The 13657-nt window shown below is 42.5% G+C and overlaps 1 protein-coding gene across 1 annotated transcript; it reads right to left on the minus strand.

Moving 5' to 3' along the window:
- Positions 1-21: 21 nt before the first annotated feature.
- On the minus strand, positions 22-13449 carry MTHFD2 (methylenetetrahydrofolate dehydrogenase (NADP+ dependent) 2, methenyltetrahydrofolate cyclohydrolase). Its single transcript, XM_055312379.1, has 8 exons — positions 13312-13449; positions 7395-7579; positions 6093-6215; positions 5543-5695; positions 4933-5040; positions 3382-3474; positions 2864-2989; positions 22-1154 (listed from the first exon to the last, which is right to left on the minus strand). Exons 1-8 carry the CDS (start codon positions 13410-13412, stop codon positions 991-993), a joined length of 1053 nt encoding a protein of 350 aa, XP_055168354.1. The 5' UTR covers positions 13413-13449; the 3' UTR covers positions 22-990.
- Between the last annotated feature and the right edge of the window lie 208 nt (positions 13450-13657).

Consider the following 13657-nt stretch of genomic DNA (forward strand, 5'->3'; position numbering starts at 1 on the left):
AAAAAAATAGTGAAACAAACACACACAAAAAAACCCCTTTTAATCAGAAAGTCTGATTAAATTCAATATGAACTCAAGTTCTCAAAAACCGATTGGACAAAGCCAACAGGTACATCAGAGAAAACCAGGCAGCTGCTGACAAGTCTTTGGTGGAAAAGTTAAGTTGCATACTTATACAAGCTGCCCTAATCCTAATGATTATCAAGCCCAAATTTTGTTTTTCAAAAATAGGTTTCAAGATATTCCAAGGAAACCATACAGACACCCCCCAAGGAATACAAAGATATAGCAATGGAGTTTAAGGGTAGAGGAAAAGCCAAATATGACAATATACACAAATCATCTATAAAATAAAATAAGTCTTTCAATCCTAGAGAAAAATGGGGAAGCTTCATGAATGTAACACACATGGAACTACCCTAAATATTTTCCCTACAACTGACTAAGCCACGAAATGACAGCTCAGGACACTATTAACATGTAGTTTTACATACAATATGTATGTAACTTACAGTAAGGTTTTTTTCCCTACTCAATTACCATTTTTTCTTTTTTCTTTTTGCCCTAATTTTCTCTAGCAACATTTTTCCTTTGGTTTGACCAGTTGAACTCAAAAGGTTTGGAACCTAAAGTGAGTATCAACTCTTATTGGAATAGCACTTGGGAAATGCAATCCTAGAAAAGGCAAATTTTAACTGAAGTGGCTTGACAAATTTAAGCATCTGCTCTCAATGGGACAATGTCCTCCACATTAATCACTAGGTTAATGGCTTCTCTTGGCTGGATCACACAACCCAGCGTGATACTGGTGGGCTCCATGGTGAGGTACTACAGAGCTATGTGCACAAACACCCACCCATTTGAGCTTTCAATAAATACAAGGCATTTTAAACCATTTCAGTAAAATAAATAAAAAATATTGCATTTCTATTAGCCTGTTTTGCCTCTTGAACTGGCTTGGAGTGTTGTTTGTGATAAAAGACACAACAGTTAATTACTTGCTACTCCACGCTCCTTAGACTTTACTACTTCCCGCTCTTCAAGCCTCAGCACCTTTTTTGCAGCAATAATGGTATTCTTCATCAGCATTGCCACTGTCATGGGACCAACACCCCCAGGGACTGGAGTGATGTAACCAGCTTTCTTTCGGACTCCTACATAGGAACAAGATGGGTAGATTGCCTTAATTATGGCAAAGGAAACATATGCATCTTAACATACCATGGAAGAAGCATTCAAAGAACAAGCAAGAATATATATATATATATATATATATATATATATATATGCACCTTTATAAGCTTCAAATTCATAAAAAAAGTCATTATATTTGCTCAGGAGTAAAGGCTTTTGAACATACTAAAAAAAGAGCATGCATATAGTAAGAGTTGTTCAACGAGTGTTTATACATCTAAATAGCTTATAATTTACCATCCATACTTTTCTTCCATATTAAATCAGTTCAAAAAGAAAAACCTCAATGGATTAATTTTATGTAAGCTATAATTATAATAATTATTAATATTAATATATTACCAATTAATACCACTTACATATTTTCTTAATTTTACTCTACCTTACTTACGATTTATTTATTATATTTATCTAACTATACTGTTTGCTCAAAGCACCGAGCAAAGTAATTTTCTGGAAAGTGAGAAGTGAGATTTTTTTCTAACCCAGTCTTTTTTTTTTTTTAATATTTTTATTTATTTATTCATGAGAGACACACACACTTAGAGAGGCAGAGACACAGGCAGAGGGAGAAGCAGGCTCCATGCAGGTAGCCCAATGTGGGACTTGATCTGGGTCTCCAGGATCATGCCTTGGGCTGAAGGCGGCACTTCAACCGCTGAGCCACCAGGGCAGCCCATCTAACCCAATCTTAAGGAAAAATACTTAGACACCTAGGCTTGTGTCTGATTGCTTTATTAGAAATAGAAAGCTAGAAATAGGTTTACCAGCACAAAATTGAGATAAACATGATAGCTTAGGAACTCAAAGGAGAAATCTACTACTATATTTCAAAATTCAGGAATGTGGCTTATTCCTGGACCATTTTTAACATTTGAGGTTTGTGATCTCTCCTCTTAATGTGAAAAGGATAAATCTATAACACCTTCTAGGAAACTCAATGGTTTTGGAAAGTAACTTCATTAAATTTTCAGACTTATTAAGTGATAAAGTTGTTTTAATTATGAAGTAACCCTAAGAACACCTCTCTGAAAAGTTTAGACCTGGTCCCCATAGTTTTATAATATAAACAATTAAAATAATTCTAAAAGGACTATAACTTAAGATTTCTCTAAATTCATGTGAAATGTATTTTGAATTACCCGAGTAACAGAGCTGATTTTGTTTTGTTTCTTTAAAGTAATTTCTAGGGATGCCTCGGTGGCTCGGTGGTTGAGTGTCTGCCTTTGGCTCAGGGCGTGATCCTGGGATCCCGGGATCAAGTCCCACATCAGGCTCCCTGTGTGGAACCTGCTTCTCCCTCTGCCTGTGTCTCTGCCTCTCTCTCTCTCTCTCTCTCTCTGTGTGTCTCATAAATAAATAAATAAATAAATAAATAAATAAATAAATAAATAAATAAAATCTTAAAAATAAAATTCTAGTCATATTTAAAAAGAAAGAAAGAAAGAAAGAAAGAAAGAAAGAAAGAAAGAAAGAAAAAGGAAAATAAATTTCTACCCACAATGTAGAGCTCAAACTCACAACCCTGAGATCAAGAGTCACAGCTCCACCAACTGAGCCAGCCAGGTGCCCTCAGAGCAATATAAGTTAAAAGTAAATAAGCCGTTCTAAATATCCATTAAAGGTAGTATTTACTGATTTTATATTTTAAGAAAATCATACCATTTACCTTCAAAATCCACATCTCCAACTAACTTGGGTTTAGCAGTGATGGGATCTTGAACTCTATTTATTCCCACATCGATGACTGCAGCTCCCTCCTTGATCATATCTGCAGTGATCAGATTTGGAATGCCTGCAAATGAGAGAGGAATGATCACTAGTCCTAAAAGGAAGATTCTCCTGTCCATTTTGTAGGATTTCAATTTTTAAGAGACCTGGAAGAACTAATTAGCTTGCCTGATGAAAACCTGTAAAAACCATTAGCCAAGGAACCACTGAAACTTCATACAGTAAACAGACATGCTGGGAGGCTTTTGAAATAACATTCACCCATCAAGGCGATAGCGGAAAGCCAGAAACCAACGCTGCACGCACCATTCCCGCCTCATCTTTGTGGGCTACTCACAGCATCACTGCCGGAAGAAAGGTGAATGGGTAGCAGTGAGGCAGGCAAGTTCTAAGTTAAGAGATCTATCCTCACCCTTCTGCGGCGAGGCTCTGCCATCCCCTCCCTAGGGTTCTTACCTGCAGCAGAGATCACAATGTCTGCAAGAACTGTATGTTTCTTCAGTTGTTCTTTGGGAGTATATCGATGAGATATCGTAACAGTGGCATCGCCTAGGAGGTAAAAAATACATGTCTTAATTTCTGAATCAAAGCTGAGATTGTTTTAGGTCTCATTTTAGAAATTCATGGTCTCTGAAGAAGTAATTGACTTAATTCATGTACCATATCTTCTGAACAGCTAAGTATTATTTACTTTTCAGCAAATAATACCCAGTTTCTTTTTTAATTTAAATTCAATTAATTAACATTGAGTATATTATTAGTTTCAGAGGTAGGGTTTAGTGATTCATCAGTTGCATATAACACCATACCCATTCCCTCTTCCCCTCCAGTAACCCTGTTTGTTTCCTATAGTTAAGGAGATTCATCAGTTGCATATAACACCATACCCATTCCCTCTTCCCCTCCAGTAACCCTGTTTGTTTCCTATAGTTAAGGAACTTCCATTTTGCCTCCCTCTATGATTTTGTCTTATTTTATTTTTCCCTCTCCTCCCCTATGATCCTCTGTTTTCTTTTTTTAATAATAAATTTATTTCTGTTTTGTTTCTTAAATTTCACGTGAGTGAAATCATATAATTGTCTTTCTCTGATTGACTTGTTTGCTTAGTATAATACCCTCCAGTGCCATCCACATTGTTGCAAATGGTAAGATTTCTTTTTTTTTTTTTGATGGCTGAGTAATATTCCATTGTATGTGTGTATGCATAAAATCACATCTTCTGGGCAGCCCGGGTGGCTCAGTGGTTTAGCATCACCTTCAGCCCAGGGCCTGATCCTGGAGACCCAGGATCGAGTCCCACGTCGGGCTCCCTGCATGGAGCCTGCTTCTCCCTCTGCCTGTGTCTCTGCCTCTCTCTCTCTTTCTCACTCTCTCTCTCTCTGTATCTCATGAATAAATAAAATCTTAAAAAAAAAAAAAAAACAACCCACATCTTCTTTATCCATTCATTTGTTGATGGACATCTGGACTCTTTCCATAGTTTAGCTATTGTGGACATTGCTGCTATAGACATTGGGGTGCAGGTGCCCCTTTGGATTACTATGTTTGTATCTTTTGGGTAGATACTCAGTTTCTTATTCTTTTTCTCAGACAAATTATCAGAACCTGACGTAATGATACACTACAGTCTTATCAAGTCAATTCTTTTCAATGGCCTAAGATTATTTTCTATCAAATGGCACAGAATGGGATACTTACTTTGAACTGTTTCTTAGTTCAAATTCTCAAAGCCATAATTGAAAATGTCTAATTGCCTCTAACCATGCTTACACTCAAAACTCAAATATATTTCTAAGGCACATCCATTTCTGTACTAGTTCCCCAATAAATGAATATAAATAAAGTCTCAGGTGACAGGAGTTCAGCTTCTCCTACAGAAGATTATTCCCCATATATCTGTTAACAAAATTACAACAAACGTGAATACAAAGTTTAACAAACACAGGATACTCTGAAGGTTCGCACATAAGGGAGAAGGAAACACTCCTATGAAAGCCATTTCCTTACCTCCAGGGCGTTCATGTGCCCCATCTGTGTGGAGCAGCATTGCAATGGGCATTCCAACATTTTTTGACCTCCCAGCCACAACCACATTCTTCCCTAGGGTTGGAATGCCTATAAAGAAACATATATTTGTATGAAAAGGAAGGCTAGACTATGTTAGAATGAGCACCGAACAAGGAAGGCAGAGGGCCTAGAATGTCAATCTAACCGTGATAAGGAAGGGAGTTTCTAAGCTTGTTGCCTCATCAGTCAAGGGGGCCCATCACTTGCTACACATCCTGAAGGCTAAAAGAACAAGAGACAAAGCACCCTGGAAGCTACAAAGTTTTATGAGTGTGCACTATCGACACAATGAAACCATGAGTTTCCTTTACAGAGGCTTCTAGATTAAATAGCAACAAAGTCAATATAGGCAAATAGTCAAAACAGGCAACTGCTGGGAGAGGCAGGCTCTGTGGGCAGGACTGGGGGACGTGTGGGCAGGACTGGGGGACGTGTGGCCACAGTGTACACTCTGGGACCAAATATGGTCTATTACCACTTGAGAGTACTAACTGCAAGTTAGTACTTTTCATGATACTAACACAGACATACAATTACGGGATATACCTACCAGTTCGCTTAATTATTTCCCAGACACCCCATGGGGTAGCTGGTAACATGGAATACTGGTCCAGACACATTCGCCCTACATTAATTACATGAAAACCATCAACATCCTTGTCAGGAGAAACAGCGTTGCAGACCTTTCTCTCATCGATGTGCTCTGAAAAAGAAATCAGAGCAGCAGCTTGAAGTCACTGTTACGTAGTTAGCGCTGCTTGACACCAGCTTATCTGATTTATCTTGCAAACCCATTCCCCTTCTACCTCCATAATTTACCTCTTGGTCTGCACAGAAGGAACATACACCAGGCAAAGCCAAATGCCAATATCAAAGGCAGTGTCTTCTTATACAACTGCTTTCCTCTGCTGCTATTTTGTATCAATTCCAAATCAAAGAGTAATTAGTATTTTAAGTAGGTCTGTGCATACCTAATAAGATATTCACTCTCTTGAGCTTACCTCCCCTTTAAGTCAAATCCACATGAGGCGCTAGGTGTATAAAGTAGCTAAGAATCCTCTCCTCAGAAATCATTCTAAGTGGCAGAGTCCAAAACTCACCTGGAAGAGGCAGCTGAACAAGGAGGCCATCTACATTATCATCATTATTTAGTTTATTGATTAAATTCAATAGTTCATCCTCTGAAATTGAAGCTGGTTTCACAATTGTCTCACTGTTGATTCCTGTAAGAAAATTCCAACGTTAATATATATATGTGTGTGTGTGTGTGTGTGTGTGTGTGTGTGTATATATATATATATATATATATATATATGTCAAGGCATTTACTGAGCAACGCTATGTTGCCTGCCATGGCATTCTAACATAGAGGTTCTTCATCACACCAACGCTGGTAGCTAAAAAGTTCCCAAATCACCTAAAAAAGTAACTTCACAAATATACATGCTAGAGGATATTGGCTTGACAATTCTCTACATTATTCTACACTATCCTCATGAACCTCTATTTATAGACGAGGAGACTGAGGCTCAGCAAAATTGTAACACAAGCGAGCCAGTGATGAAGGCAATCCTTCCAGTTCCAGAGCCCCTGTTGTTGCTACTGCATAGTGTTTCTGCCCAGCATCTTAAGAAACCACAGCTTGCTATTTTCTAGAGGTCCCAAAGGTTTTTTGATGAAAAGAGCAGGAGGCCTCAATCCTCAGTGATAAAGAACAGAGTATACCAAGGACTCACAGCCCAGGCACATGGCCCAGCCACACCAGTGATTTCACAACCTCTCAGGAAAGGACACCCAGGGCTCACACCACTGACCCACAGAGGAGGAGGAAGAGGCAGAGCCAAGCCTACACCCCTGATCTACCATCACACAGAGTCAGTGGTATAGTGAGACCTAGAACACAAACCTCCCATCACCCAGACCCTCAGCTTCTGCATTCAAAACTCTAACACCGCATGATTTAATTGGCTTTGGACTAAGTTGGTACAGAAGCTGAATGCTACTTCCCAGCAGTCAGAGTCTTTTCCTTCAAACCCTAGGACTGTGTTCTAGGCCACATCACTGAGGCCTCCTTAACCAAGTGCTCAAACATCTCAGCCAGACTCTCCTTATTGCTCAAGAAAAGCAGATGTAAACTGTGTTCAAGGTCACTTGTCAGACAGAATTTAGCTTACAATCCAGGAGACACTGAGAATACCAACCATTTTCTTTCCATCCTAGTTTATAAGCCTCCCAGGCAGAAAGGCCTAACTTCTTTATGACAACATTCTGGATACAGTTCAATCACATCAGCTTCCTCTGCTTGAATCTTCTAATCAGAAAAACGAATCATGAATGACAATGGAGTTTGCCTCAGATAAGCCACAATTTAACAGCAGTCAGGGTCTGAGAGTGACACATACCCACTTCAGCAGCTGCCCTGGTTTTGTTGAGGACATAGGAGTGACTTGCAGGATTCTCACCAACCAGAACCACACTCAGGTGTGGCCGCTTGTTGCCTGATGCCACCCATTCTTCCACCTCCTGCCGCACTTCCTGCTTGATTTGCTGGGCAAGTTTCCTTCCAGAGATGATGACAGCTTCATCTCTGCAGAATGCAACAACAGTCACAAAACCAAATAGCTTAAATTTCTGGGAAAACTAAAAAAGATCAGATTACAAAAAAAAAAAAAAAAGTTATTAACTACCCCAAACTTAAAGAGTAGATTCAAACACATGGTCCCTAATCTGAGGGACAACAGAAATCTGAAGGGCAGTCTCAAAGTGACAAATGTGTGTCCAGCTACTTGTTCAGAAAGATAACGTTGACTGACATAGTTACTAGCATTACCCTGAAGCTTGAAGAGTTTACGTGAGTGAAGGCTAGTACTTGGCAAAGCTGGGTCTCATATCCAGCTCTCTCTGAATCCAGAGTCCAGGCTCTCACCACTATACCATCCTGCCCCCTGCCCCCTGACAAAATGATAGACGCCGCCCCCCCCCCAAGTTTCCCACTGTTTTAATTTGCACTGTTTTATTTGACCCGTCACCACTAAGAGGTTAATGGTGTTTCCTATATGCTTATATACCATTTTGTAGTCTGTGTTTTGCAGATGTTATTAGCATCCAGTCATATGTTTCAAACCATTTCCCAGTTAAGTCAATTGGCTTTGAGTTTCTGTGATGCTTTCACATATATAAATTATGTCATGCAATTAAACCAATAAACAAGGGGATCCCTGGATGGCTCAGCGGTTTAGCACCTGCCTTTGGTCCGGGGCGTGATCCTGGAGACCCCGGATCAAGTCCCACATCGGGCTCCCTGTATGGAACCTGCTTCTCCCTCTGCCAGTGTCTCTGCCTCCCGCTCTGTGTCACTCATGAATAAATAAATAAAAGTCTTAAAAAAAATTAAAAAAATAAATAAATAAACCAATAAACAATATTCTGGACAGGCCAAACCTCAAAATTACCATTGCTCCCCATAGCCCTCCTAGAGAAGACTTTCCCAGTGAGAATAAGGGCTGGCAGGGGACTAGAGGAGGTTCTATGCCATTGGTGGCAGTGTGCTCTACCCTGGGGCCCTGGTGGCCACAGACCAGGAGTATCTGACACCAGGGATGACAATTTCTAGGCAGGCCACTGGTCCAGCTGGTGCAAAAGCTCACTGCAACAGCAGCAGTGGTAGGTAACTAGACTGGTAAGAGCTTCTCCCCAAAAGCTCTTCGCATTCACACACTCAAACCGGAGGACTTGTTGGTAGGAGAAGCTGAAGAAAGACATAGAAAAAAGTAGAAACTGGGGATCCCTGGGTGGCTCAGCGGTTTGGTGCCTGCCTTTGGCCCAGGGCACAATCCTGGAGTCCCGGGATTGAGACCCGCGTCAGGCTCCCGGCATGGAGCCTGCTTCTCCCTCCTCCTGTGTCTCTGCCTCTCTCTCTCTCCCTATGTCTATCATAAAATAAATAAATAAATCTTTAAAAAAAAAAGAGAGAGAAAAAGAAAAAGAAAAAAGTAGAAACAGAACAGCGATCACGCTCATAGTAGATGGAGCAAGAGAGGTGGAAACTGCTATTGGAGGGGCAACGAGAAAAGTCAGGGTCTGAAAGAACCTCCAGTTCCCAAAACCATGTTCAGACCTCTGAGAGGCCACTGCTTCCCAACAGGAACTGTTTATGCAGCTCTTCCTGGGTTCTAATGTGGAAGATTCCTGCCTTTCTTATTTCCATACATGTCCTTACAATAAAGTTCCCAATACTTCATGTGCGCTAAGTACCTGCTCCTTAAGCATAAAGGTCTCAGTGGAAACAAGTCCTTTCTCTTTAGTTTTCAGTCTCAGTATCAGTGAAGGATGCTTCAACCTCAAGACCAATGAGACAGATGATTGTCTGAAATATTAAGAAAATTTCCCCTTATAGCACATATCCAATTCTCAGGGATAACACCAAGGTACTGGTTATCTTGTATGGTCAGATAGAATTCTTTTTTTTTTTTTTAAGATTTTATTTTTAAGTAATCTTTACACCAAGCATGGAGCTCAAGCTGACAACTTTGAGATCAAGAGTAGCACACTCCACCCATTGAGCCAGCCAGGCACCCCACGTATGATTCATTTTTAAGACCACTGTTATTTAAAATGGAATTTTAAAGCTTCAACAGTCTTTAAACCTTCCATGCTTCTTTCCATTAAGATTAAATACCTATTTTAAACCAGATTGAAATGTCTTAGATATAAAGGGGTAATTTCATATCTAAACCTTATATTAATTTGTATTTATATCTTGGGGGGGTAGTAAAAAGATAAGATTTTATAGCAAACCAAGTACTATTACCCAAATTTTATGTAATAACACAAGCATAGCACAAAATAGATAATAGCATTTCACATATACACATGGTATATAAAGAACTGAAAACATGTTAACATTCGCAGATCTATTTTAGATTTAGAGTTGAAGTGGCTTCATTCAAAGGGCTTTGGATACAAACACCTCTAGCAACATTCCTGGGGAACAGCCCCAGTCCAGAAATGCATTCCCAACCCTGGAATGCTGTAGAATGAAAGATTATTTTAAAAGAGCTTACGACAGGGGATCCCGGGGTGGCTCAGCGGTTTAGCGCCTGTCTTCGGCCCAGGTTTGATCCTGGAGTCCTGGGATCGAGTCCCACATCGGGCTCCCTGTGTGGAGCCTGCTTCTCCCTCTGCCTGTGTCTCTCCTTCTCTCTCTCTCTCTCTGTGTGTGTGTGTGTGTGTCTCTCAAGAATAAATAAAATCTTTTAAAAATATAAAAAAAAATAAAAGAGCTTACGACAGTGATTTATACTGAATGAAATAACATAAAGTACAAGGCACATATATTCAAGAAACATTAATTTCTTACTCTCTTTCCTTGGTTAGATTTACACACATGCATATCCTTAATATAATATATATATTTACTTACACACTCATAAGGATATGTGTGTCTTTAATAGCATTTTCTTAAAAAGTTCCTTTTAAGGGGTGCCTGAGTGGTTCAGTTAGTTAAGTGTCTGCCTTGGGCTCAAGTCATGATCTCAGGGTTGTGGGATAGACACTACTCACCCCCCCATATGGCTACAAGTGGTTCCCTCTCCCTCTGCTCCCACCCTCCCCACCCCAGCACTCTCTTTCTCTCAAATAAATAATTAAAATCTTTTTAAAAAAATCTGAAAGCAATACACTTAGACAAAATGGTAGCAGCACATTTGAGCTAAGAATGATATACTAAAATTAAGAACACAGGGTTCTGGGAGAACCCAGTGTTCCAAGTGCCAAAGGCAGGTTCTGGATGTTATGCCAATTAGCTTTTAAAAAGCTGTTAGAGAGCAACAAGAACCAAAAACAAAGCCACAACACAATGAGTATCTTCTCTACTATAAGGTGTTTTAGCCCTCCTCTACATATACAACTCTGCAAAATGTGAAACACAGTCCTGCCAGTGAGTCATTACCTAATTTCCCATCATCTCTTTTGCCAAAGGGCAGATAAAGCAACTGCTACCCCAAAAGAAACAGAAAAAGAGGCTCAGCACAGTCCCACAGAAAATCCAAAATGTATTAACTATACTAGCTAACACTTATGTAGGAATTAAACGCGTTTCACGGATATGTTTAATAATTGATTAAAATTATGAGTGAGAATAAAATAAAATGAATGAATAGACTAGAAAGAAGTTGCAAGGACTGTTCAAATAAAATTAAATCCAACTCAGTAGCATCTTCACTTTTTTAATTCAATAGCTTTTCAAAGCACTGTAATCTTCCATAAAAAATTAATTATCAGGAGTGATAATTAACTGAGCCTGGGTGGCTCAGTCAGTTAAGTGTCTGCTTTTGGTTCAGGTCATGATCTCAGGGTCTTGGGAACGAATCCTGCATCAGGCTCCCTACTCAGGGAGGAGTCTGCTTCTTCCTCTGCCCCTCCCCCTGTATGTGCTCTTTCTCTCTCTGGTCTCTCTCTCTCTCTCTCTCTGTCTCTGGCTCTGAAATAAATAAAATATTTTTAAAAAATTAATTACCAGGTGCAATTTACAATTCATGAACAGGTTATTCTAGAGAGAGTTCAGTTATCTACTAATTAATGGAACCAGTAATAAGTAAAGAAAGATACAAAGGGGGATGCAACCGATATCTATTAAACACTAGGTATTTTGCTAAGAACTTTACACACATTAGTCTCACTTACCTTAGGCTGTTATACTAACTCTGGCATACAAAAGGGGAAAGTGAGGACGGTAGAAAATAAGATTCAAACACAAACAACCCTCTGTCTCCAAAGTTCCATTTTCCCCTATACCCCAGTCTACTATAGCACTAGCTCTCCAACCAGGAGTCTATGTTCCTGAAACCCTCCACCACCACCCCCAAAAGGAATACATGCAGACTCATAAAAGATATTATTGTTTTACATTTCCTAGCCATCAGTGATCAAAGCAATACAAGGAAACCATAAAACCATAATATTGCCTTCAGACATGAGCAAGCCTACTAGTTCATTCAGAAACACAAGTGAAAGGAAGGCATTTGTTACTGGAGAGTGAACAAACTGGTCCAGTTTTCTAGGTGATGAATTAGAGGATCTTTAGAAATCTCTTCAATCATGAAAGCCGCAGGCACACGAGGCCAGAACTCAGGAAGGGAGCTTCGGGGAGGAGAACAGACAGTAACGGGAGACGGGGCCAGGAAGACAGGTCAGGGTCGGAACAAAAGCCCGGGTCTTCTTTCAAGGACACATTAATCCGCATGCTGTGCTACAACAGCACAGTGGCAATGCTTCTTGTAACATTTTTTTTTTTTTACACTGAATGGAAAGTACACACGTGTTCTAAAGGGAGTTCCACTAGGAGAAAAGACTTACGATGATCCCTGAATTCACACAGCCTAGCGCAGCGCCTGGACGAAAGAAGCGGCTGCTGTTACAAGGCTCAGCCCACTGGCAATGCAAAGGCTCTAAAGATGCGCGAGAGTGCGCAGATTTAGGGAGAGAAATCACAGGCCCCCAGAAGGCTCTTCAACCTAGGTTTAAGAATGGGAGTTTGAGGTCTGGAAAAATGAGAAAGGAAAAAAAAAAAAAAAAAGGACCAACAACCTATGACCTCGCTGAGAAAAGGCAATCAGAGCTCTTTCTCTCCTCCTCTCGGGTATTTTTCCCTTCAATTTACTCAGCCCGGCGGGGACTAGCTCCGGGTGGACCGCATCTCCAAAGCCCTGGAGACCACAGCTCATTTATTCTCTTGGGAGGGAAAGGGGCCGCTTGAAGAGCAGCGGGGGCTACATCCACCTCCCGAAGGAGGAGGGTAGCGCGCGGCGGGTACCGGGCGAGCAAGCCGGCTCGGGGATTTCATCAGACTGCACCGACTGCCCCCGCCGCTAGGATCCCGGCGCGCGCTCGGGGCTGCTCCGAGAGCCCTTCGCGGCGCTCGCCCAAGCGGCCAGGCATCGCGGCCACGGGCGGCCGGCGGGTTCTGGCCGGTCCCCTCCGCACGCCGCCGCGTTAGTCTGGGCGTTACCGCGCCCGCCCGCGCCTTCGCCGGCTCGGGGGCCCCGTCCCGCCCACGGACTGGCCCCGGGAGAGGGCGACGCCCCGGGGTGGCGGGGACCCCTCCCCTCGGAAAGGACGGCTCCGGGCATCCGCCCGCCCGACGGAGCGAGCGCCCGGGTCGCAGGCTGCGGCCGCGCTCGGCTGCCACGTCGCCCCGTCGCCGCCCGGGACGGAGACGCTCCGCCGAACGTCCCTCGGCGCCCCCGGGGAGCCGGGGCGGCCCCCCACCCGCGGCTCCGCTCGGCTTTCGGCGCCGACCCAGCTCCCGCACCCTCTTACCGAACTACCGAGAGGTGGAAGGGGCGATGGCGGAGGCGGCAGCTCCGCGCCGGCCGGAGGAGCCGGGTGGCCAACGTGGACGCGATGGAAACAGCGGCCATCACCCGCGCCGACGTCTGCTCCGGGAGAGAAGCGCGCGCGCGGGCCGCGCGGTGATACCGCTGCCGCGTGGCAGGCCCCGCCTCCCACCGGCACCCATTGGCCCCTCCCAGCAAGGCCCGGCTTGTGATTGGAGCAAGAGGAGCCAGCCGCGGGGCCCGGGGAGGCTCGGAAGCTTCGGCAGCCCGCAGTGGTTGGCTGAGCAAGGCAAGCCCCTGCCCGACACAGCCCGAGTCACCCAAGCCCC

This window comes from Nyctereutes procyonoides, unplaced genomic scaffold, assembly GCF_905146905.1.
Source record: "Nyctereutes procyonoides isolate TBG_1078 unplaced genomic scaffold, NYPRO_anot_genome, whole genome shotgun sequence".
NCBI classification, from domain to species: domain Eukaryota; kingdom Metazoa; phylum Chordata; class Mammalia; order Carnivora; family Canidae; genus Nyctereutes; species Nyctereutes procyonoides.